This window comes from Staurois parvus, unplaced genomic scaffold, assembly GCF_062004578.1.
Source record: "Staurois parvus isolate SC_StPar_1 unplaced genomic scaffold, SC_StPar_1.0 ptg000290l, whole genome shotgun sequence".
Classification (NCBI taxonomy): domain Eukaryota; kingdom Metazoa; phylum Chordata; class Amphibia; order Anura; family Ranidae; genus Staurois; species Staurois parvus.
Window position 1 is genome coordinate 658,864 of NW_028318086.1, and position 25,774 is coordinate 684,637.

At 43.4% G+C, this 25,774-nt stretch overlaps 1 protein-coding gene and 1 pseudogene across 6 annotated transcripts in view; both read right to left on the reverse strand.

The window, feature by feature from the left end:
* Positions 1-25,774, reverse strand: part of CHCHD6 (coiled-coil-helix-coiled-coil-helix domain containing 6) — a 450,070-nt gene that overhangs the window by 197,160 nt on the left and 227,136 nt on the right. For 4 of the 6 annotated variants that reach the window (XM_089682444.1, XM_089682445.1, XM_089682443.1 and 1 more), the window contains one exon: positions 8,628-8,698. The exons of the other annotated variants lie outside the window; for them this stretch is intronic. In XM_089682444.1, coding sequence (XP_089538570.1) covers positions 8,628-8,698 — 71 coding nt within the window. The remainder of the gene's footprint in view (positions 1-8,627; positions 8,699-25,774) is intronic. 6 annotated transcript variants of the gene reach the window in all.
* On the reverse strand, positions 7,213-7,373 carry LOC149458250 (U2 spliceosomal RNA; annotated as a pseudogene).

Consider the following 25,774-nt stretch of genomic DNA (forward strand, 5'->3'; position numbering starts at 1 on the left):
CAATCAAGAGAGCCTTCCACTACTGCCGCCCCCCATACACTGGCAATCCCCACACCTGCGAGAGAGAAGACACTCACCTTCACAGCTCCGGACATCCCCGGGAACAAGAGTCAGGCTCTGCATACACCATCAAACAGCCCGCAGCCTCTCTCAGATCCCACCTGGTCCCCATGCTGCGTGTGTCCCTTCTTCCATCCCTTCTTTTGGGTGGCGGCGCTACCCCCTTGAAAAATGCAGCTGCCCCCGTGAAAGATGCCGTTGCCCCCCTGAAAAATGCCGCCCTAGGCAAATGCCTTGTGGTAAATACACCCCTGGATAGACTGGGTTTAGGAGGTATGCCAATGCAGAAAACAGAATTTTAAACAGAATGCTGACCCTACAGTATGCAATCTACTGGTAAAATCTCCCACAGCGCTATTGTGTTCTGCCGATCGGGAACATTCCCTGCTGGCAGAACACAGTGATCACTGTTGGCTATAGCCACCGGCAATGATCACATGCAAAAAAATCTGAAAGGCCAGTTTTATTTAAGTCGACCAATGGATCGACTTCAGTACACTCAGCCTGCCCATAGATGAATCAAATCAGCAGGGACCGGCCAGGATTCGATCGATCTATGGCCGGCAAAAGGGCCAGTTCACAGTACATGCGTTTCTGTTGCATTTATTTTGCATCCAAAACGCACAGAAAGTAGATTATATGGTTGTCAATGTCATAGTTCACATCAGTGCTTGCGGTTCCAGTGCGTTTCGGGTGCAGAAAAAAAAAAAAAAAAGTATAACAGGCTGCATTTTTTCTGCACAGAACTGTACTGGAATGCGGTAAAACGCATAAAAACCGCACCGGAACACACCAAAACGCACTGGAATGCACATATCCCTATTTAAATTGAAGAAAAAGAGGGGAAAAAATGAACTGGAATGCATAAAAAATGCACCGGACGCATCAAAAACACATCGGAACGCGCCAAAAATGCGTATGCAAAGAGCATCTGGAACGCATCTGGACTGCGGTTCTATAGTGTGAACCGGCCCTCACTCCTATTCTTGCTACTAACAGTTTTGTTACTGTCCCTGTTGGAAGGATTTTCTATTCCTTCTTGTCCAGCTGCATCTAGTGATTCTTTTGCTCATCTCAGAATTGAGCACAATTTATATCTAAGGCCGGCCATACATGGCTCAAAAAATCGACCAATTTTTCGTCCGAAAATCACACCTAAGAATAATCGTCCGATTTTCGCTCTGTTAGTAGGTCGATGGCACCGGCGATTTTCATGGTTCTTCCCCTTTTTCGGTGATCGGGAATGTTGGAAAATTTGTGAAAAACAACCGATTTTCGACTCATTGATGGTCAAATCGTACGATCGTTTTTCCGAAAAGAATATGCACATGAGCCGTGACCTGGAAGGAACAGAAGTTTCGCCTGTTATATGGGGTGAACTTGGTCGGCCGATTTTCGAAATCAATGATGGCACCATCGGATTACCAAGGTGGGTGCATCATCAATCTAATCCTACATCTGTCCACTGCTGTCTCCAAGACCGAGAACAGAGTGATCAAAGACCGCTGATTGCTCAGTTCTTGGTCTCCAGTGAGCAGACAGAATGTGACTGTCAGTCTCCGGCACCCTGCTCTGCTTCCCCTCCAGTGCTCACTGAAGCACCAAGGCTATAGCAGGGGCAGGAGTGGCTGGCTCAGGCTCTCAGAGGCATGCTGAGCCAGCTGCTGGTCCAGGCATCTGGTTGGATCCCGACATTAAAGTTGGGATCTCTCCAGAGTCTGGACCGGCTGAATGATGTCAGCTGACAATGGGTTTTAGCCTGCGGTTGAAAAACGACCAATTTTCGACTCATTGATAGTCAAATCGTACGAGCGTTTTTCCGAAAAAGAATATGCACGAGCCGTGACCTGGAAGGAACAGAAGTTTCGCCTGTTATATGGGGTGAACTTTGTGACTTGCTCAGCCGATTTTCGAAATCATTGATGGCGCCATCGGATTACCGAGGTGGGTGCATCATCAATCCAATCCTACATCTGTCTACTGCTGTCTCCAAGACCGAGAACAGAGTGATCAAAGACCGCTTCTTTTGCTCATCTCAGAATTGAGCACAATTTATATCTAAGGCCGGCCATACATGGGTCAAAAATCGACCAATTTTTCGTCCGAAAATCGCACCTAAGAATAATCGTCCGATTTTCGCTCTGTTAGTGGGTCAATGGCACCGGCGATTTTCATGGTTCCTCCCCATTTCGGTGATCAGGCATGTTGGAAAATTTGTGAAAAACGATCGATTTTCGACTCATTAACCATTTCAATACCGTGCAATTTTACACCTTCCTGCCCAGGCCATTTTTCACGTTTCAGCGATCTCACACTTTGAATGACAATTGCGCGGTCATACAACATTGTACCCAAACTAAAATTTTATCATTTTCTTCACACAACTAGAGCTTTCTTTTGGTGGTATTTAATCACCGCTGGGGTTTTTATTTTTTGCTAAATTAACAAAAATAGACCAAAAATTTTGGAAAAAAACACGTTTTTCTTTGTTTCTGTTATAAAAGTTTACAAATAAATAATTGTTCTTCATAAATTTAGGCCGAGATGTATTCTGCTACATGTCTTTGGTGAAAATAACCCAAATTAGGATGTGTTATTTAGTCTGTAGTAAAGTTATAGAGTTCACAAACTATGGTATAGATCTGAAAATTGATCAATCCTGAAGTACTGACAGCCAATCTAATTTCTTGAGGTCCAAGAATGTCAGAACAGTACAGATATCCCCCAAATGACCCCTTTTTGCAGAGTAGACAGTCCGACGTACTTCATAAGAGGAATGGCGAGTTTTTTGAAGTTGTATTTTTTTTTTGTCATAATTTTTCGGAAAATAAAAAAATTTAAAAAATTATTTTCACTATTTTTTTTTTACATACTGTCACCAGTGCAGTACAGCGTCATCATATAACTGGCATGGCGGTGAACAGGGACACTGACTGGTGACAGTATGAAAAAAAAATATATATATATTTTTTTTTTTTATTATTTTTAATTTTTTATTACATTTTTTAAATTTTTTTTTAAGATTTTTTTTTCATATTTTACTATTACCAAAGTAGTACAATGTTACCATAGTAACATTGTACTACTTTGGGGAAGTGATCAGTATTTTTTTTTTTTTTTTTTACACAATTTGCTTATAGCAAAGAATTACTTTGCTAGAAGCAAGCATTTACCTGAATGAAATCGATTCATTCAGGTTTTTTTTTTTTTGTGCTTAGCTGGGATTTGGTCACAGCTAATCACATGACATGTGCATGTGATTAGCTGTGACCATTCACAGCTAGGCACCAGTATACAATGGATGGCATGAATGAAACCATCCATTGTATACAACTGTCATGTGACCTGCTGTGATTGGTCACAGCAGGTCACATGCTACCAGCAACGGGGGCCGGTACTCAGATCTGTCATCAGCCGTGTCCAAGGTACACGGCCAGTGACAGATCGCGCCGCTGCGAGGCTCTGCATTAGCGCAAACTGCGCATGTGCGGGTGCACGCCAAATGGCGTGCACCCGGAATGCTGCAGCACTTTTGAAGCCATTGGCCGGGCGGCTAATGGTTAATGGTCAAATCGTACGATCAATTTTCCGAAAAGAATATGCACATGAGCCTGTTATATGGGGTGAACTTTGTGACTTGGTCGGCCGATTTTCGAAATCAATGATGGCACCATCGGATTACCGAGCAGGATTTCCGATTTTCGGACGCAAAATCGTTCAGAATTCGAACCATGTATGGCCTGCATAAGCATATAAGAACGCTCCAAAAATATATACTAGAATAATGTCAGCTTTGTATTTGGTACTCATAAACAGACTCATGAGAAGCCCAGATAACAAGGGCCTGCTTTCTCTGTATATGGATATCTCCACATTTTCCTTGATATTGTACAAATATATTCCAATGTATTATGACTCTTCCCGTGAACGAACATCAACTGATATGTCAATGGGATCTTTGCAGTAATAATAAATGTACAGCCACTACATTGGCTGAAATTGTGATAAAATGCAAAGAGTTTTCCTGTATAATTGTAACAAAGAACATCTGCTGGTTGTGTTTTCCTGAGATAAATACGACGTTTAAATATTCAATATAGAATTAACAATGTGTGCGCAGATATAATGCTCGGATATTGTGCAAAACGCAAAGTCCAAGATTTTTTGTATCTGCGGATGAAAACCAGGGACTACGCATTCCAATTCAATATGTTATGAAGAAATAATTCTTTTGCTGGTGAAGTGTAGCTTGTCTGACATGGCCTACGGGCTCTATTCATGTCTGCGTAAAAAAAAACTGCATGAGGCTCTGTGCATGTGTTTCTGTACCTGAACATGCATTTTTAATGCTCTTTGACACCCATCTTAGGCATTTTTTCTTCGTGCTTATTTCCTTAACCCTTAGTTTGTGTCTGCATGCTGGGAACGCACATAAAACCGCACGCTTTCCCGACACGCAGAATCTGCTCTTTTGCAGATTCACAGGAGTGCCATTCATTTTTAATTTCAGCCTTACACATCGGCAAACACTTGTCAATGCTGCGGCACCGTGCAGTTCGGTGCGTTTTTACAAAATGGTACGGGACTTCCTTCCTCGCGTTTGTCATGGATAGGGCAGCTGATTGAAATGAATGAGCTTCCCTACGTGCAATGTGCGAGAATGCATGTAAAATGTGCGCACACCCTCGCACACCAAGCTTAACCTCCCTAGCGGTCTGATTATGCCCATATTTCTGTGCTCAAAGCGGTAAATTTTTTTGCATGTAAATATGTATTTTTTTTATTGTAGGCCTGTAATTTTTAGGAATAACTCACTGAAATCTGTCCGAACAAGAGTCTAGTAAACATCCTGGGTATGTTAAAATTTGAAACACGAAATCATAAATTATAATTTAATAAATAATCATAAAAAAATAATATAATAATAATAAATTTAATTCAGTAATATAATAAACCAAAAACACTGAAATGTGAAATAGAGCGCCAAGTTCGCACATCGCCGAGCAAAGTCGCAGAATCGCTTTCGGTGTCTGATGAGGAATTTCCCCCACGAATCATTATCACTCAATTCTGCAAGTGGTTCTGATTTACTATCGCTGTTCTCTAGCCGGTCTAAAACCGCTTTTGACCTAAAGGGACGCTTTTTGGACGCCATGGACGTTTCTCAGTTTCAAGGCAGAAAGAACAGTAAAAATGCAGGCAGAGCGCCGGACAAAATGTATGTGAAATGGTTTGATACAGGAATGTTATACTATGAGATTTTAGTGATTTTAGTGAATGTCACTTTTAGAACTTTCAAATTTCCCGCCAGTTCCGTCCCGACGTCGCAGGGAACGGAAACCCAGAAGACAGATGCCGGCATCGGCCGGAGGACATTACAGGGGACACTGCAGGAGGGATATCGCGGGAGCGCAGGACAAGGTAAGTGAAGAAGAGATCCCGGAGCAGTACTGCAGTGTATTCCCGAGTGTAGCTCGGGGGTTACCGCTTGTGGTGCTGAAACTTTACCCCGAGTTACACTCGGGAATACCGCCAGGGAGGTTAAAGAGGAACTTAAAGCGGAGTTCCACTCACTCTGTCAAGAAATAAAAGTCAGCAGCTACAAAAACTGTAGCTGCTGACTTTTAAAAAACAGCCATTTACCTGTCCCTCGGTCCCGTGGTGTGTCCCCCGCAGCCCGTTTCACCGGCCGTCCTGTATTCCAGGAGGCCGGCATCTTCAGTGTGGGCACCTGGCTGTGATAGCTTGCGGCTTCACAGCCGGGTACCCACTGCACATGTGCGAGAAGTGCTGCGCTTCATGAATGGTCCTGTAGTCTTCTGGGACCTGTCACGTGTCCCAAAAGATTACAGGGAGGGAGGGCACCTTCCGTTTCCAATCGCCTAGGCGATCGGACCAGAAGTGGGAGCGGGTACCTGTCAAATTTGGGTACCCGCTCCCCCCCCCCCGCCCCCCAAAGGTGCCGATCCTTAATGGGGAGCGGGAAAGCAGTCCTTAAAGCGGAACTTCCCCTTTTGGTTTCCGCTTTAAGTTTGTTTTTTTTTCTTTTGTACAAATATAGTAGCTGCTGCCTTTAAAAAATAAGGTACTTACCAGTGTTGAATCATTTAAAATTGGGAGGTTCTAGGCACACTAATAGCAATGGAATGAACCCCAAAATTTTAAAACACAAAATGGACTTTTGAGGTGCCCCAAGAAAGCCAAAAGATACAACAGAGTAAAAAAGGGGGAATATACACCCCTAACAGCTTACTGAATGCCACTTATTACGTACGAGTAACAGAAAAAAATGTAATGAAATCTTATGTTCATTCTTGGACACAGCCTCTATTCTTGACCAGTTTTTTTTTTTTTTTTTTAAGTCCGCAAACGTGCAAACTACAACGAAAAACCCGTAAGTGATCACAAAAAATGTGCAAGTGCGAACACCACACGAAAAAGTGCACTTAGGGGTGTGTTTGTCCTACCCCCGGAGGGGTTGAACCGTTACCCTGATCCCCCGGGGCACGAAGCTCCTGACAGGGACAAGGTTCCCATTTGGTCCTCCTGGCCAAAAGGCCTGGTGGACCACCGTTCCTTATGCCCAGCCGAAGCCAGACATCCAGTACTAGGTCAGGGGGTTCTCCCGGAGAGAAAACCCCCTAGGGATCAGGGGAGGAAGGAACCAAAAGGCCACACATCCTCCCCCTAGACTTCAGGGTAGGCCCGAGGACCCACACCCTCCATCCGTGAAAAACACACACATAAGTAAAGCAAAAAGTGACAAACGTGGGAGTGAAATAAATTAAATAAAATAAATAGAAAATAAAAAAGTGGTACCGTGCCAAATTGTGCACAGACCAGGCCCTGAGGCCCGTAGCAAAAATTGCCCTGGACTTAGCCAAAAGACCTGGTCCTTAGGGCGCTGTGCAAAAAGAGGTGAAAAACAGTGGCCATGTGTCATCTTCACACCGTGGGGTCCCACACCCAAGTGTTACTAGTGACACCCCTGAGAGCGTCTTCCCCAGGGGGCACTGAGTTTGCGGACTTTTTGCGTCCCCAGCCCCTGGCCAGACCAAGGTAGATCCGTCCAAATCAGGAGGTACTGGGTCTTTCCAGTCTTCCCAGAGGAATTACTCCCAAGGCCCCAGAACGAATCATGGCGCTCCCTGGTTTATGTCCCTCCGGTACTAGCCTTCCGGACCCCCATCATACCAGTGAGGGTACTATACAACAGCCATCCCCGCAAAGCTAGAATGGCCGGGAGCACCCCCACTGGACACTGATAAGAACAGATACTACACTTGATCTTAGCCAAAAGGCAGAGAAGCGATATTCTTGACCAGTGGTGTATTTAAGTTTTGTCCTGCCCTAGGCAACACAAAAATCGGACATCCCCCTCCCCAGTAGAGAGAGCCTGACACCGACCGACACCAGACCCCCCTCATGGAGAGAGCCTGACAGTGACCAACAAAACCACTGCCTTGTCCCCACCCCCACCCCCACCCGAGAGAGCCTTCCACTAATCACCCCCTGGAAACGGAGAGCAAGACATTCACGTTCACAGCTCTGTCCATCCCCAGGAACGACAGTCGGGCTCTGCATACACCATCAATCAGCCCGCAGCCTCTCTCACATCCCACCTGGTCTCCATGCCACATATGTCCCTTCATCCAGGGGCCAGTGCTACCCCCTTAAAAAATTCCGCCCTAGGCAAATGCCTTGTTTGCCTTGTGGTAAATACACCCCTGTTCTTGACCATTGGGACATCCCAAAGCAGTGCCTCAATAAAGGGTGCGAAACGAAATAGGAGCCAGCAGGCAAAATAGGCAACCACTTAAATAAATCACCCCACAGGGGAAACAAGAAGCCCCAAACAACCAACTGCAAATTCTTGCAGCCAAACCAAACATATGAAGATGTAAAAACACCCACCGTGTAAAAATTTGGTAAAGGGAAGCACAGATGACCAGATAGCCACCTTGAAAACTTGTGACACCTGCAGGGGTGGACTGATCATTTGAAAACTCGGGCACTGCTCGAGGGCCCAGGGTCAGTAGGGGGCCCCATGAGATGCCCCTGGTACCTTTTTCATAGGCTTTTTTGAGTTTGGGCAAGGACACAGGGGCCCCATGATCCCCTATTGCCGGGGGGCCCCATGGGTTGTCAGTCCACCCCTGGACACCTGATGTATGCACTACTGTAATCTCCTTGGTAGAGTGTGCTGTAACCGGGAAGGGAGAAGCCCAACCCTTAATAGCATAAGCTTGAACCACTGTCTGCTAAAAACATTGAGAAAAGGTGGCAGAAGAGGCCGCCATCTGTAATACAAAGTAATCCCACCTCTAGAAGGAAACCATGGCGGACAGGTTGAAACACTAGGCAGAAATAACTGGTTAGCCTGTAGCAGATAGGGGTTTATACCAGCTAGGACTGTCCCTAGGCTGTGCTCTTTATCTGCCTAGTGTCCATCTCCTGTAGGTGGCGCTATAAACCTTATGGTCAAGAATAGAAGAGAAGCTGCGTCCGTCCGTCACTGAACGTAAGAGATATGACAATGTCAACAATTGCAAAGAAAGGTTTCTTACTTTACTCGGAGCTCTGCATTGGTTGCCGCTGTGTGGAATTGCTCGGCTGTCAGTTTGTAAATTTCCAAGTTCTGAAAAGAATAAATCCAAGAGTGAGATCACATTGATAGGTCTAGCTGTCAGCAGTTTAAAGCAGTCTTTCTCAACCAGGGGAGGACTGACAACTCATGGGGCCCCCGGGCAATAGGGGATCATGGGGCCCCTGTGTCCTTGCCCAAACTCAAAAAAGCCTATGAAAAAAGTACCAGAGGCATCTCATGGGGCCCCCTACTGACCCCAGGCCCTCGGGCAGTGCCCGAGTTTCCAAATGGTCAGTCCGCCCCTGTTCTCAACCGACGGGTCACAACGCTTCCATCTTCTCCCAGTCTTCCTTCTGGCTTCAGAATTAGCTGTACGAATGGCTGAACCGCGATGACGTCACTCCCATGCATGCGCACAGGAGTCATGCCCGGAGCACAGAGCTCTGAAGGAACAGCATGGGTATGCCGTTCCTTCAGAGTACGTGCAACGGTGACATCACCGGCTGCTGCAAAAGTAAATATCTCCGACACGGTGCATGTACTGTAGCTATAGGTATGCCTTACTATAGGATTACCAATAGGTAAAAATCAAAGAAGTGACTTTTCTACCACTTTATAATAATAATATACATTACAGTATTTATATAGCGCCAAAGGGTATGCTCAGCGCTGTACAGTAGCAAGGGGGACAGAACATGAGACAAGACAGTAACAATACACTACACGAGGGGTTCGAGGGCCCTGCTCTTTCGAGCTTACAATCTAGGAATATGTAAAGTCAACATTTCATATTCCTGATATGTGCCTGCTGTACCATGTACATTTGTATTGCTTCCTTTGTTTGAAATCTCTAGTGTTCCTGACAGTCTCCCTGCTTTCCTAATAAAAACTGACCACACTAGGCATGAGAGCACGGCACGGTCAGTTCTCTAGCTGTGCAACAAGCTCAGCTTGATCTCCCCCAATGATCAGACTTGTCCTGACATGCCCACCCTGCACAGCCATTCACGGGGAAGACCAATGTGTTGCTGCTTCTCCACCCTCACCTCTCTATGCAGCTAGATGCAAGAAAAAAGTGTGTTTAATGGGTTTTTTTTTATATCTACACAAATGTTTTACCTTTCATTTCTATTTATATGGGTTGCTTTACAAGGTGAGAGTTCACATATACTTTAAAATAGCTTTGGAAAATGTGGTCATTGTGTACTGGTACTGTCTCATCTTTTTCACTAAACCAGGCATGTCCAATGTCCGCCCGCGGGCCAATTGTGGCCCGTGTTCTGGTTTAATAAGGCCCCACAGGTAATTTGGCAATATCTAAAAAGGAGAAAAGCGCCTCTAAGTGCAATATGTGGTACATTTATTGAGGAACATAATGAGAAACACATGATGAAAGAAAACAAAAGGCTTAGGCATATGTGGTGAAAGTGAAGGACATGGTGGCGTTCTTGATGTATACGCCGTAGTAAGCGCTGGAGGAGACTCGGGATGTTCACAGGGAGCTGGCCGACAGGTGTGAGATCCAAAGATGGAATCTGGAGTCCACCCTGGAGCACAACGTCGACGTCAGCGTGATGACGTAGGGATGTCGAGCATGCATTGCGACGCGTTTCAGAGCATGCGCGAGGCCAATGAAAGGCAAAGGTGTGCTCCCTTCCCTTCTCAAGCATTGCAGGAAATCAGTGAGAGTAATTTTTTTTTTTTTAGAGGGAGAAACAAGTACAAATTTCAAATATGTCATAACCAGTATCAATCATTTTTTTTTTTTTGCTGCAAAATAGTCGGCCTTTATGCATGTTCGCTTCATCAAATCTGGCCCTCTTTGAAAAAAGTTTGGATACCCCTGTACTAAAAACTGGAAAAGAAAATAACTTTCCATTCTCAGGGAACACCTGTTAATAATTACTATATCTACAGCTCACGGTATGTAATGCAGGCCATAGACGGGTCGAAAATCAGCCGATTTTTCGTCCGTGTATGGGTTAATTGGTCGGCCATTTTGGCACATTTTTTTATGTGGGCAAATCGGCTGATCTTTTTACGGAAGAGGAAGAAGAGGAAGAGGAAAAGAGGAGGAAGAGGAAGAAGAGGAGGAGGAGGGGGGGGGGAGAGAGAGGAGGAGGGAGGGAGAGAGAGGAGGAGGAGGGGGGAGAGAGAGGAGGAGGAGGAGGAGGGGGGGAGAGAGAGGAGGAGGAGGAAAAGAGGAGGAGGAAGAGGAGGAGGGGGAGGAGAGAGGAGGAGGAAGAGGAGGAGGAGGGGGGGGAGAGAGGAGGGGGGGAGAGAGAGGAGGAGGAGGAGGGGGGAGAGAGAGGAGGGGGGGAGAGAGGAGGAGGAGGAGGGGGGAGAGAGAGGAGGAGGAGGGGGGAGAGAGAGGAGGAGGAGGAGGGGGGAGAGAGAGGAGGAGGAGGGGGGAGGAGGAGGAGGAGGGGGGGAGAGAGGAGGAGGAGGAGGGGGGGGAGAGAGAGGAGGAGGAGGAGGGGGAGAAGAGAGAGGAGGAGGAGGAAAAGAGGAGGAAGAAGAGGAGGAGGAGGGGGAGAAGAGAGGAGGAGGAAGAGGAGGAAGAGGAGGAGAGGGAGGCGGAAGAGGAGGAAGAGGGAAGAGGAGGAAGAGGGAGGAGGAAGAGGAGGAGGAAGAGGAGGAGGAAGAGGAAGAAGAGGAGGAGGAAGAAGAGGATTAAGAAGGAGGAAGAAGAGGAAGAAGAAGAGGAAGAAGAAGAGGAAGAAGAAGAGGAAGAAGAAGAGGAAGAGGAAGAAGAAGAGGAAGAAGAAGAGGAAGAGGAAGAAGAGGAGGAAGAAGAGGAGGAAGAAGAGGAGGAGGATTCCAGTCCGCTATTATATTTGACATGAAAAAGTATTGTGGTTGCAACAATGTATCTATTTGTATCCGAATAAAAACATCTGTATCCGAAATTGATACAAATGGATACATTGTTGCAACCACAATACTTTTTCATGTCAAATATAATAGTGGAGATCTCTGCAAGGGACAGAAATAATTAAATGCTGGCCGTAGACGGGACGAAAATCTGCCGATTTTTTTTACCGTTGGTGGTAACGTCGGTCTATTGAACGGCCGATTTTTCGTTTTTGTTTTTTTTTAAAAACGGCCGTCTATGGCCTGCATTAGTGGTCACTTAGAAGAATGGTCCTTACATTTGTGTTCATTGGGAGGAACCTCCCCTTACAGAGAGCTAAAAAGATTATTGGTGTCAATGGTTACTTATCTGAGAGGCAGAAAGTGCTCATTGCTCAAGGAACCCCCAGCAACCTCTGGAGGAACTCTAGCTGAGAAAGCAAGGATTAAAGCTAAACTGGTGCACCATTGAGGCTCATGAAGTTGAAGGATTCATACTAGGGATCCTTACTGAAGCCAAGTACTGCTGGTTTATCTAATTAGTGCTGATTGATTAACTAATTTACTTGTTTGGTCCTTTTTTATTCAGTTGAGTTGATTTCCTCCGGTTTCTTTCATTAAATCTTGTTAATTGACAACATTATTATTATTACTCTACTTACAATAATAAGTGGTTGTTAATTGGCACATCAGAATCCTGTCTCTAATTGTTGCATCATATGGCCGAAAACTTACAAACTAAATGAACTAAAAGTTAATATCACAACACTAATTCACCCGGGGGACTTATTTTAAAGGGCGACACGACACTAAGACACATCTTAGGTAATTAAACCGGCTGGTTAACTACAGAAGTGTGTACAATTCATTAATACAATCCTAGCAAAGTGTTTTTTTATTTTTCAAAAGTAGTAGGCAAAGTCGGCTTGAGTTATGACTCTTTAAGGCCTCATGCACACAGGGCGTTTTTGCAGCCACTTTTAGGGGCCTCAGGTGTTTTTTTTTTTACGGCTTCCAAATGGTCCTCCATGTTATCCTGTGTGTCCATGTACACATAGACTTTTAGAAGCTTTTAGTGGCAGGAGTGTTTATCAGCAGGAAAAAAACCCAGGGCCAGTGCATCCAGGAGCAGCAACGCTTTGGCAGAAAAACTGCTTGACGCGGCTAAATGCGTCCAAACACTAGACATGTTTAGCGATTGAACGTTAATTCATTTCAATGGCCAGAATAAATTATCATTCTGGCCAATTAAATTAACACCCAACGCTTGGCGCTTGTAAACGTGCCTAAATGTCGTTAGCGTCAGGCGTTTTTTCTGCAAAAATGCTGCTGCCAGGAGGACAGCTTCTAGGAGAGTGTGCATGAGGCCTAAAGAGTACACAGACCATCAAACTATGGCTGCCTCCAAAGCAGCAAAAAGGTAAACTGCAGAAATAAAAGACAAAAATTAATGCAGCTCTAAAATCATTAATACATCATTAAATGTATTTATTTTTTAACCACTTAAAGACCAGGCCTATTCTGACACTTCTTTGTTTACGAGCAAAAATCAGCATTTTGCTAGTGTGTGTCTGTATGTATGTATATATATATATATTGTGGGAACTCGCTTCAAAGTGGTAGAGCTTTTAAACGCACACAGCTACTCGCTTTCTTTAAGGGCCTTTTTGCCCACTTTTATTTAAACGAAAGTTCAAACAGAAGTTTCCCACACAGGGGTATCGATCATCCACAAAACAAAATTCAGCTTCCTGGCTCTCTCAGATATACAATCTTCCTGTCTGTCTCCTGCAGACTTCTTCAAGACTTATGGCTCGTGCACACAGCTGGCCACTAGCACACAGCTAGACTCTAGCAGCCCCTTGCTGCTTTTGGCTTCCACCTCTCCTAGGTGGAGCCCACCTGACTTCCAGGCAGTGACCTCCTGACTCCTATCTGCCGGGGTGGAGCCCTCCTGACTCCATTTGCCGGGGTGGAGCCCTCCTGACTCCATTTGCCGGGGTGGAGCTCAGAATCATGACCTGGCCTCCCCTAAAAGGCCTGCACACACCTGTGCAATCAGCACGCTGGCTGCTCCCAAAATATGGGCCCAGGATTGGAGATTTCATCCCTCCCAAATCTCTAAGAAATCTCCAGGCTACAGGTCCCAAAACAGGCTTTACCAACCAAAGAGGAAACTGATAAACCAGTTTCCTCTGCATTATGAGATCTGCCTGGAGCCCCTCAACCTGTATAGTTGAGAATCCTGGGTCTCCATCCTGCTTTCCACCGTGGCAGGATACCGTACTGCCACAATATATATATATATATATATATATATATATATATATATATATTATATTATACTTATATTTTTTTTAAGATGATAGGCCCTAGAGAATAAAATGGTGGGTATTGAAATTTTTATGTCACACGGTATTTGTATAGTGGTTTTTTAAAAAAAAATACACTTTAATGAATCTTAATGCACAAAAACACAAAATAATACCCTGTGGATTGGTAAAATATAAAGATGATGTTACACCAAGTAAATAGATACCCAACATGCCACGCTTTAAAACTGTACATGCTCGTTGAATGGCGACAAACTGTGGCACTGAAAAATTGTCATAGGCAAAGCTTCTAAAGTCTTTACAGGTTAGCAGTTTAGAGTTACACAGGAGGTCTGGTGCTAGAATTATTGCTCTTACTATAATGTTCATGGCGATACCCTAACATGTGTGGTGCGAACACCGTTTACATATGCAAGCCAAAGTCCTAGGTGTCACTGTAGACTCAAACCTGTCCTTCCAACCCCATGTTCAATCGTTGGCAAACTCGTGCAGGCTCCACCTCCGCAACATCTCCAAAATACGTTCGTTCCTAACCGCAGACACTACTAAACTACTCGTTCACTCCCTCATTATCTCACGTCTGGACTACTGCAACTCCCTTCTCACCGGCCTATATATAAATATGTACAATACAAAAAAGTAAAGGAAAACTTTGAAAGCACATCAGATGTCAACGGGGAGAAATCTCCTGATAAATATCTATACTGTTATGGACGGGGTAATGTGATAGGAACGTAAGGATGCCCATCGTTTGATGGAAATGAAAATTATCAGCCTAAAGGAGGACTGAAGAGGAAGAAGAGGAGAAGGATTCCAGTCCGCTATTATATTTGACATGAAAAAGTATTGTGGTTGCAACAATGTATCTATTTGTATCCGGATAAAACCATCTGTATCCGAAATGGATACAAATGGATACATTGTTGCAACCACAATACTTTTTCATGTCAAATATAATAGCGGAGATCTCTGCAGGGACAGAAGTAATTAAATGCCGGCCGTAGACGGGACAAAAATCGGCCGATTTTTTTTACCGTTTGTGGTAACGTCGGCCTATTGAACGACCGATTTTTCGTTTTTGTTTTTTTTAAAAACGGCCGTCTATGGCCTGCATTAGTGGTCACTTAGAAGAATGGTCCTTACATTTGTGTTCATTGGGAGGAACCTCCCCTTACAGAGAGCTAAAAAGATTATTGGTGTCAATGGTTACTTATCTGAGAGGCAGAAAGTGCTCATTGCTCAAGGAACCCCCAGCAACCTCTGGAGGAACTCTAGCTGAGAAAGCAAGGATTAAAGCTAAACTGGTGCACCATTGAGGCTCATGAAGTTGAAGGATTCATACTAGGGATCCTTACTGAAGCCAAGTACTGCTGGTTTATCTAATTAGTGCTGATTGATTAACTAATTTACTTGTTTGGTCCTTTTTTATTCAGTTGAGTTGATTTCCTCCGGTTTCTTTCATTAAATCTTCTTAATTGACAACATTATTATTATTACTCTACTTACAATAATAAGTGGTTACAGAGGACTGAATTCAAAGACACCCTGAAAATCAAAGTGAAAAAATTATGCAGCAGGCGAGTCCATTTTGCTGAAATGTAATTACAGCACCTCAAAATGGTCCTCGGTAGTTTGTATGGCCCCTAAGTATTTGTATGCATGCCTGACAATGTTGGGGAATGCACCCAATGAGACGACAGATGGTGTCCTGGGGAATTTCCTCCCAGATATGGACCAGGGCATCACTGAGCTCCTGAACAGTCTGAGGTGCAACCTGGTGGCGTCGGATGGACAGAAACATGATATCCCAGAGGTGTTCTATTGGATTTAGGTCAGGTGAGCGTGGGGCCCATTCAATGGCATCAATTCCTTCATCCACCCGCCACAAAAGGCTGGGCATTGTCGTGCACCAGAAGGAATCTAGTACCCACTGCACCAGCGTAGGGTCTGACAATGGGTCCAAGGACAATGGCACCCTGAAGGCAGTCAGGGTGCCATTGTCTAGCCTGTAGAAGTCTGTGAGTCCCTCCATGGATATGCCTCCCCAGACCATCACTGACCCACCACCAAAACGGTCTTGCTGAACGATGTTACAGGCAGCACAACGTTCTCCATGGCTTCTCCAAACTCTTTCACATCTTACATGTGCTTAGGGTGAACCTGCTCTCATCTGTGAAAAGCACAGGGCATCAGTGGTGGACCTGCCAATTCTGGTGTTCAATGGCAAATGCCAATCAAGCTCTATGGTGCCGGGCAGTGAGCACAGGGCCCACTAGAGGATATCAGGCTCTCAGGCCACCCTCATGAAGTTGGTTTCTGATTGTTTGATCAGAGACATTCCCACCAGTGGCCTGTTGGAGATCATTTTATAGGGCTCTGGCAGAGCTCATCCTGTTCCTCCTTGCACAAAGGAACCGATACCAGTCCTGCTGATGGGTTGAGGACCTTCTACAGCCCTGTCCATCTCTCCTAGAGTAACTGCCTGTCTCCTGGAATCTCCTCCATGCTCTTGACACTGTGCTGGGAGACACAGCAAACCTTCTGGCAATGGCACATAATAGTGTGCCATCCTGGAGACGTTGGACTGCCTTTGCAACCTCTGTAGGGTCCAGGTATCACCTCATGCTACCAGTAGTGACACTGGCCCTAGCCAAATGCAAAACTAGTCAAAAACAGTCAGAAAAGATGAGCAGGGAAAAAAATGTCAGTGGCCTCCACCTGTGAAACCATTCCTGTTTTGGGGGTCGTCTCATTGTCACCCATCTAGTGCACCTGTTGTTAATTTCATTAACACCAAAGCAGTTGAAAATGATTAACAACCCCCTCTGCTACTTAACTGACCAGATCAATATCCCAGGAGTGTATTTGACTTGATGCTATACTCTGATTAAAAAGTCTTCTTTTAATTTTTGTAAGCAGCGTATATATTTTACAACTGGAATTCACCTTTAAAGTAAACATTAAAATAATAAACCTACAAGTTAGTCTTTAGTAAATTCATAAACTCTTAAATTCTCATTTTGTTCATTTTTATCAGGATATTTGATGGTTTTACAGTTTCTCCTGGTTGTAAACATATGGATGAATACTACATTTATTACTTCATCTATATTGAAGCTTCTCCAGAGTGTTTGACGCTGAAGATTTTATAAGCTGGAAATAGAGCAGTTAAGCCAAAACAATAATGCAATAATGCTATAGGATTTGTTACACGGCGGCTTGTTAAAACGGCTAAATGCGAAAATGAAATACATATAAAGGGAGCCGTTTCCCTACAGAACATCCCCCCCCCCCCTCATCTTCCTTACATAAAGGAATTGTATATGCATAGTTACGTTGGTGCAAGTTGGACCAATGCAACTATATATAAAATATTAATACCTGGAAATCTTCTTTATTCATTTGACCTCCGGAAGATTTACCCCCCTCCGACCAGACAATTCTTTGCTATAGGGCACTGCGTTACTGTAACTGACAATTCCACGCTCATGCAATGCTGTACATAAATTCAATTTATGTCATTTTTTCCCCCAGAAATAGAGCTTTCTGTTGGTGGTATTTGATCACTACTGAGGGATTTTTTTGCACTATAAACAAAAAAAGACCAACAATTTTGAAAAAAAAAAAAAAAACAAAAACAAAAAAAAAAAACAATCTTTTTTACGTTCTGCTATAAACCACATCCATATTTAGGCCAACATGTATTCCGCTACATATTTTTGGTTAAAAAAAAATCCCTATAGGCATACATTGATTGGTTTGTGCAAAAGTTATAGCATCTACAAACTGTGGTATATATGCTGGAATTTACATTTTTTTCAATTTATTTTTATACTAGTACTTATTGCGGGACTAAGATATTGAGGCAGGCAATCTGACACTAACTGACACTTTGTGGGAACCAGTGAAACTAATACAGTGATCAGTGCTAAAAATATACACTGTCGCTGTACTAATGACACTGACTGGGAAGAGGTTAAACAGCTAGAGAGCTCAAAGGGTTGCCCATGTGCCTAGCCCGTGTTTATATGTGTACAGTGTGGTGTTTTATCGAAGGGATGTGCTGGATTTTATTCCATGCTTTGCAGGGAAACAAGATCCAGCTCATCATCGCCTTGTTTACATAGGCGGAGCTGTGTTTTGGCTCTCTCCTCACCGATTAGCAGTTGCTGCCAGTCATCCACTGGCCGGTACCCACTGATTGGCTTCTGTTGTCACTAATCACAGCAGAGCGGTGCACTGGGGGAGCTTGCACCATACCAGGAAGTGCAGAATCATGTGTATATATATATGGGCAACACTGTGGCTAAATAGTTAGCACTTCCTCCTGGCAGTACTAGGGTCGTTGGTTCGAATCCCAGCCACGCAACCTCCTGCCTGGAGTTTGCATGTTCTCCCTGTGCCTGCGTGGGTTTCCTTCAGATACTCCGGTTTCCTCCCACACTCCAAAGACATGCTGGTAGGTAAATTGGATCCTGTCTAAATTGGCCCTTGTATATGAATGTGAGTTAGGGACCTTAGATTGTACACCCCTTGAGGGTTAGGGACTGATATGAATGTACAATATATATGTAAAGCGCTGCGTAAATTGACGGCGCTATACAAGTACCTAAAATAAATAAATATATACATGACTCTGCACACAGCGGCCACCCTGTAGCAGTAAAGTTGCTATAGGGCAGTCGCCAACTGGTTAAGGTCCATGTCTGTTAGATTGTAAGCTCCCAGGAGCAGGGCCCTCCTATCCCTCTTGTATTGAACTGTATTGTTGCTGTATTGTCTCCCGTTATATTGTAAAGTGCTGAGCAAACTGTTGGCGCTATATAAATCCTGTATAATAACAATAATAATATATAAATCCTGTATAATAATAATAATAATATATAAATCCTGTTTAATAACAATAATAATATATAAATCCTGTATAATAATAATAATAATAATATATAAATCCAGTATAATAATAATATATAAATCCTGTATAATAATATATAAATCCTGTATAATAATAATAATAATAATATATAAATCCTGTATAATAATAATAATAATAATTTATATATAAATCCTGTATAATAATATAATATAAATCCTGTATAATAATAATATATAAATCCTGTATAATAATAATAATATATGAATCCTGTATAATAATAATATATGAATCCTGTATAATAATAATATATAAATCCTGTATAATAATAATAATAATTTATATATAAATCCTGTATAATAATAATAATAATAATTTATATATAAATCCTGTATAATAATATAATATAAATCCTGTATAATAATTTATATATAAATCCTGTATAATAATAATAATAATTTATATATAAATCCTGTATAATAATAATATATAAATCCTGTATAATAATAATAATGTACCGAATGGCGCCAGTGCTGAACAACAGACCTCCTGTGTTCACAATGCAGAGGGGCAGCCACTGGGCAGAGGACCTGGAAGCAAGTTGACATCACTGGAGTAGCGGCTTCTATTAAATAGATCTCCAGTTTCCAGGGCACTGGCTGGGTATGGTATATACATAGTTACATTGCTCCAAGCTGGACCAATGTAACTATGTATAAAATATTAATACCTGGATTTCTTCTTTAAAGTCTGTGTACAGTAGTCTAGTTCCGGCATGGAAATATCCACAGCAATGAATGAAGAAGAGTTGGAGGGTCTGACTACTTCCCTTGGCTAAAATCTGTGCAGCAGAGCATTGATTGTGGAAAAGGAACGCTGCTACATAAAAGCCATTGGTGAAATGAGAGAGAGATAAGAAAAACAAGTGAGTGATTCAGCCTACTTCCTCCATCTAATACCAGAATATCACTTTATTTTTTTCTAAACTGAATTCCTTCACAGTCAAGGTGAAATATTGCACAGTGCACACAGACACCACTCAGTAAGAAGAGACTATATTATACCCCCTGCCAGAGAGGTTTCCATCAAGCAGCCCTGTAATTGTACCAGCAGCCGAAGCCTATTGTCACCCTACTGCTGAGCCCCTTGCAGAGGGCCCGCTGATCCCCCCCTCAGCTATAAACGGCTTCTTATCTCAAATAAATAGAAAGAGCAGGTGATAGAAAAGTCACATTATCCCTTGTTGAGCCTTCCCTGCGGCGACAGAGTGACAGCTGACAGCGTGAAATGCCCAGGAATGGCCAAGGAAGGAAGGCTGTCACTCTATAATCTTCAACCACTTTATGCTGCGTGCTACAAACTTAGGAGGATTCAGCTAGACAGCAACACGTAACATGGGATAATAAGGGAGGTCTATACATGAAACATATTAAGAAGGCAGTGGAAAAAATAATTCCTTTTTAATTAGAACAAGGCTGTGAAAGCAGCAGTACCCCCCCTACATTCCCTGACCTGAATGCTCCCCCTTCACCCACACCACAAAACTTAACCTGACTCTATTTTTTAAAAAAATGTTCATAGCCATTTGTCCAGTGATCTGCATGAACATTCGTTCTGTACAGATTGAATCAGAATATTACCTTTAACATTCAATTTTGAAATGAATCTCATTTCTGAACGAAAACCACATCCACTGTCTGAAAATTTGTTTGCGTGAAAAAAGTTTACATCCTGCTCCTTCCAATTTTCCCATCACTGTGGTCAAAAACAAATATTTGTGGCCACAAATAATTAAAAAAATCGAACAAACTTTCCTAAAATTAAGATTTTCAAACAAAAATCTAATGTATATGTATAGGGCCAGCACAAATTAAAAATATAGTGTGTGTGTGTATGTATATATATATATATACACACACACACACACACACACACATATATATATATATATACACACACACATATATATATATACACACACACACACATATATATATATACACACACACACATATATATACACACACACACACACACACACATATATATACACACACACACACATATATATATATACACACACACACATATATATACACACACACACACATATATATACACACACACACACACACATATATATATACACACACACATATATATATATACACACACACATATATATACACACACACATATATATACACACACACATATATATATACACACACATATATATATACACACACACATATATATATACACACACACATATATATATACACACACACATATATATACACACACACATACACTATATTGCCAAAAGTATTAGGCCGCCTGCCTTTCCACACACATGACCTTTAATGGCCCCCCAGTCTTAGTCCGTAGGGTTCAATATTGAGCTGGCCCCACCCTTTGCAGCTATAACAGCTTCAACTCTTCTGGGAAGGCCGTCCACAAGGTTTAGGAGGGTGTCTATGGGAAGGTTGGACCATTCTTCCAGAAGCACATTTGTCAGGTCAGGCACTGATGTCGGGGGAGGAGGCCTGGCTCACAGTCTCCGCTCTAATTCATCCCAAAGGTGTTCTGTGGGGTTGAGGTCAGGACTCTGTGCAGGACAGTCAAGTTCCTCCACCCCAAACTGGCTCCTCCATGTCTTTATGTACCTTGCTTTGTGCACTGGTGGGCAGTCATGTTGGAACAGGAAGGGGCCATCCCCAAACTCTTCCCACAAAGTTGGGAGCATGAAATTGTACAAAACGTCTTGGTATGCTGACGCCTTAAGAGTTCCTTTCGCTAGAACTAGGGGGCCAAGCCCAACCCCTGAAAAACAACCCCACACCATAATCCTCCCTCCACCAAACTTTACACTTGGTACAATACAGCTAGGCAAGTGCCGTGCTCCTGGCAAACCCAGACATGTCTATCGGATTGCCAGACAGAGAAGCATGACTTGTCACTCCAGAGAACACGTTTCCACTACTCTAGAATCCAGTGGCGGCGTGCTTTACACCACGGCATCCAACGCTTTGCATTGCACTTGGTGATGTAAGGCTTGGATGCAGCTGCTCGGCCATTGAAACCCATTCCATGAAGCTCTCTACGCACTGTTGTTGTGCTAATCTGAAGGCCACACCAAGTTTGGAGGTCTTTAGCTATTGACTCTGCAGACAGTTGTTGACTTCTGCGCACTGTGAGCTTCAGCATGCGCTGACCCCGCTCTGTCATGTGACGTGGCCTACCACTTCGTGTCCGAGATTCTCTTGTTCCCAGTTGCTTTCACTTTGTTATAATCCCACTAACAGTTGAGCGTGGAATATTTAGTAGCCAGGAAATGTCACGGATGGACTTATTACACAGGTGACAACCTATCACGGGACCACGCTTGGAGCCACTGAGCTCCTGAGAGCGACCCATTCTTTCACCAATGTTTGTAGAAGCCGTCTGCACGCCTAGGGGATGGATTGTATACACCTGTGTCCATGGAGGGGATTGGAACACCTGAATCCACTGATTTGGAGGGCAGGCCCAATACTTTTGGCAATACAGTGTATTTAGCTGTCTCTAATGGTGACATTCTGACCATAAGGTTACATTCTTCCTACTGATCAGCATAGGGGGCATTTTTCTCATTGATCCCTAATGAACTTGTTTAAGTAAGGGTTTCCTGAGAAACAGAGCTGTTGTCAGAAACCATGGGGCCCCATACAGCCAACCTGACAACCCCAAAAAAAAACACAGTCCACTTTGCTTCTGTTATGAATAAACACAGTGAGTGATCTGTACTGATCAATTATTGTGTTCACTCAGGAAAGGAAGGGGCTGGTAATTGTGACATTTACCGGACCCTTCCCCCACTCTCCATCCTGAGGGATCCTATTGTGTGCTTGCAGCTGCTGGTAGGGAAGCAGGCAGCCCTGTAGGGGTGGGGGCACACAGGGGGGCCTAGGCTGCAGGTGTACAGGAAGGTGATGGGTGGGGGGGAAGTTACTGGAACCGATCCCCTGCAAAGCTCTCTCTGCAGCAATTGAAAGCCAGTGGAAGGGACAGGAAAATAAGCCAGCTTTCAGTTGCTGCAGAGAGAACTATACAGGGTTGGGGTCAGTTCCAGTAATTGCCCCCCCCCCCACTATGCTGATCACCCTCCCTGCCCACATCTGATTCACCCAGCTGTCTGGTCCCCATACAGGACTGGTGATACCTTCTTATGCATGGCCCTGCCTGAAAATTTGTTTAGGGTTCCTCTTGGTTAAAAAGTTTGAGAAAGGCTGATATAGAATATTGAAGGTCAATAGGAGTGGTGGTTTTGCAAAGTTACAAACTTCTGCGCTGGGTTAGAGAAGTAAACACAAGAAGTCAAACAATTAATACAGCAAATGGTAGCTGGATGGACAATGGGATAGGCATTAACCGCATGCCGCCCAGCCACTGTACATATACGGCGGCAGGGCGGCACTCGCAGGCAAAACCACGTTTTAAAACGTGTGTTTTGTAAACAAATAGGGGGCGCGTGCGAGGCGCGCCGCTGCCCTATTTGTCCCGCGGATCACCGCCGCAGATGTCAGTCGCCGGGTCACAGCCGCTCCTTAGTGGCTATGTCCCGGCGATCGGTGGCAATCACTGACAGACAGCACAGCTGCAGTAGCTGTGCTGTCTGTCACTTCCCTGTCAGCTCGAGGATGAGCTGATCGAGAAAGAACAGTTTCTCTTTCTCGATCAGCCTTGTCCCGCCCAGTACACACCCCGCCCCCTAGTAAAACACTCCCCTCACTCCTATAACCCTTCCCTGCAAAATAAAGTTAACCCCTTCCTCCCCAGTGCCATTAGTACAGTGTCAGTTTTTTTTTTTTTGCACTGATCACTGTATTAGTGTTTTTGGGGATGTCAGTGACCCCAAGTCAGTACCCCCCAATGTCAGAATGTCCGCCGCAGTCCCGCCATAAGTCGCTGGTCGCTGCCATAAGTCCCTGATCGCCGCCATAAGTCGCTGATCGCCGCCATTATTAGTATAAAAAAAACTCCTAAAAATCCCAGTATCTTTCCCGCCATTTGTAAACGCTATAACTTTCACGTAAACCAATTAATTTACACGTATTGGGTTTTTTTTTAGCAAAGACATGTCGCAGAATGCATTTTGGCAGACATTTATGATTAAATTAGATTTTTGCATTTTTTTTTACTGGACATGTTTTATAGCAAAAAGTCCAAAATATTGTTTTTTTTTCCTCAAAATTGTCAGCTTTTTTTTTTATAGCTCAAAAAATAAAAACCGCACAGGCGATCAAATACCACCGAAAGAAAGCTAAATTTGTGGCGAAAAAAAGGATGTAAATTTCATTTATGTACCATATTGCATGACCGCGCAATTGTCCGTTAAACTAGCGCAGCGCTGTACAGCAGAAAAATGGCATAAATTGCAGTATCTCTCCCATAGTTTGTAGACGCTATAACTTCCACACAAAGCAATCAATATACACTTATTGGGATTTTTTTTTACCAAAAACATGGAGCAGAATACATTTTGGCCTAAATTTATAACCAACTTTGAGTTTACTATATATTTTTTATAGCTGAAAATAAAAAATATTGTTTTTCTTAAAAATTTTTGGCCTTTTTTTGTTTATAGCAGGAAAAATAAAAAGCGCACAGGTGATCAAATACCACCGAAAGAAAGCTCTATTTGTGTGAAAAAAAGGACGTAAATTCGTTTGGGTGCAGCATTGCATGACCGCGCAATTATCAGTTGAATTAGTGCAGCGCCGAGTAGCAAAAAAGAGGCCTGGTCATTAAGGGGGGTAAATCCTCTGGAGCTCAAGTGGTTAATAAAGAAGAATGCTGGCATTGAATGGAAATGACATAGAATAACTATAAAAAGAAGTCTCAATAAGCTGCGCTGTTTTTTTTTTGCAACTACTGTAAACAACTAATGGAATGCTGAGACTGAGCCTTTCTGAGGAGCAGTGTTCATTTATTCTTCCTATAGCCATTCATCTCTTTGTATTGTATTTTTATAAATGCAGCATGTCCCATAGGAATGCAATGTCATTGAACAGTAAAGATTTTCCAAATGCAAGACATTTTCCATGAGAGTTGTTGAATCTGGGATACTACTCTTGTAACCAGGTAAAATATTGTGATAATGTGCGCTTAAAGCCCAAAAATTCAGAAACCCTAAAAATTCTCCCTTGCAGTGGGGTGCACCCCCATTGCAAGGGTTACCTGCTCATTTCTGTCCAGGGGCAGCAAGAAACACTTTTAATTAGCTCAGCCTCTGCTTCCCCATGCTTCGCCAGTGGATTGGCCCTTGATGTCCTCATGTCTAAGGCAGGGCTATGGACACTGAATTGGTCTTGATGATGTCATAGGATCTTAGACTGCAGGAGCGTGGGGGAGAAGCGACTACAGAGACTGATCTAAGGGCTGGTACACACAATTAATCGCACGGGAATGCACAGCACATGTGATCTGGGTGTAATGCGATTTCAGCCCATTCATTTGAATGGGCTGAAATCATGCCGGACCACACCAAAAGCAGTGCATACATTACTTTAAAAAATGAACAGTAATTGGATCACATGGTACTACTGTACCATGCGATCAGATGCAGGCAAACCCACTGCATTTGTGACCTGCTGTTGGGCTGTCATTAGGTTAACATCAAAACACACTGCAATTCGCCAGTGGATTTTAAAAACAGTGCGGGAAACACATAAGATAAATATCTGAAAAGTGTGGTGTGCATTTGTATTCAGCCCATTTTACTCTGATACCCCTAACTAAAATCTAGTGGAACCAATTGCCTTCAGAAGTAACCTAATTAATAAATAGAGTCCACCTGTGCGTAATTTAATCGCAGTATAAATACAGCTGTTCTGTGAAGCTCTCAGAAATTTGCTACAGAATATTAGTGAACACACAGCATCATGAAGGCCAAGGAACACACCAGACAGGTCAGGGATAAAGTTGTGGAGACATTTAAAGCAGGCTTAGGTTATAAAAAAAATCTCAAGCTTGGAACATCTCACAAAGCACTGTTCAATCCATCATGGAAAAGAGTATGTGTCA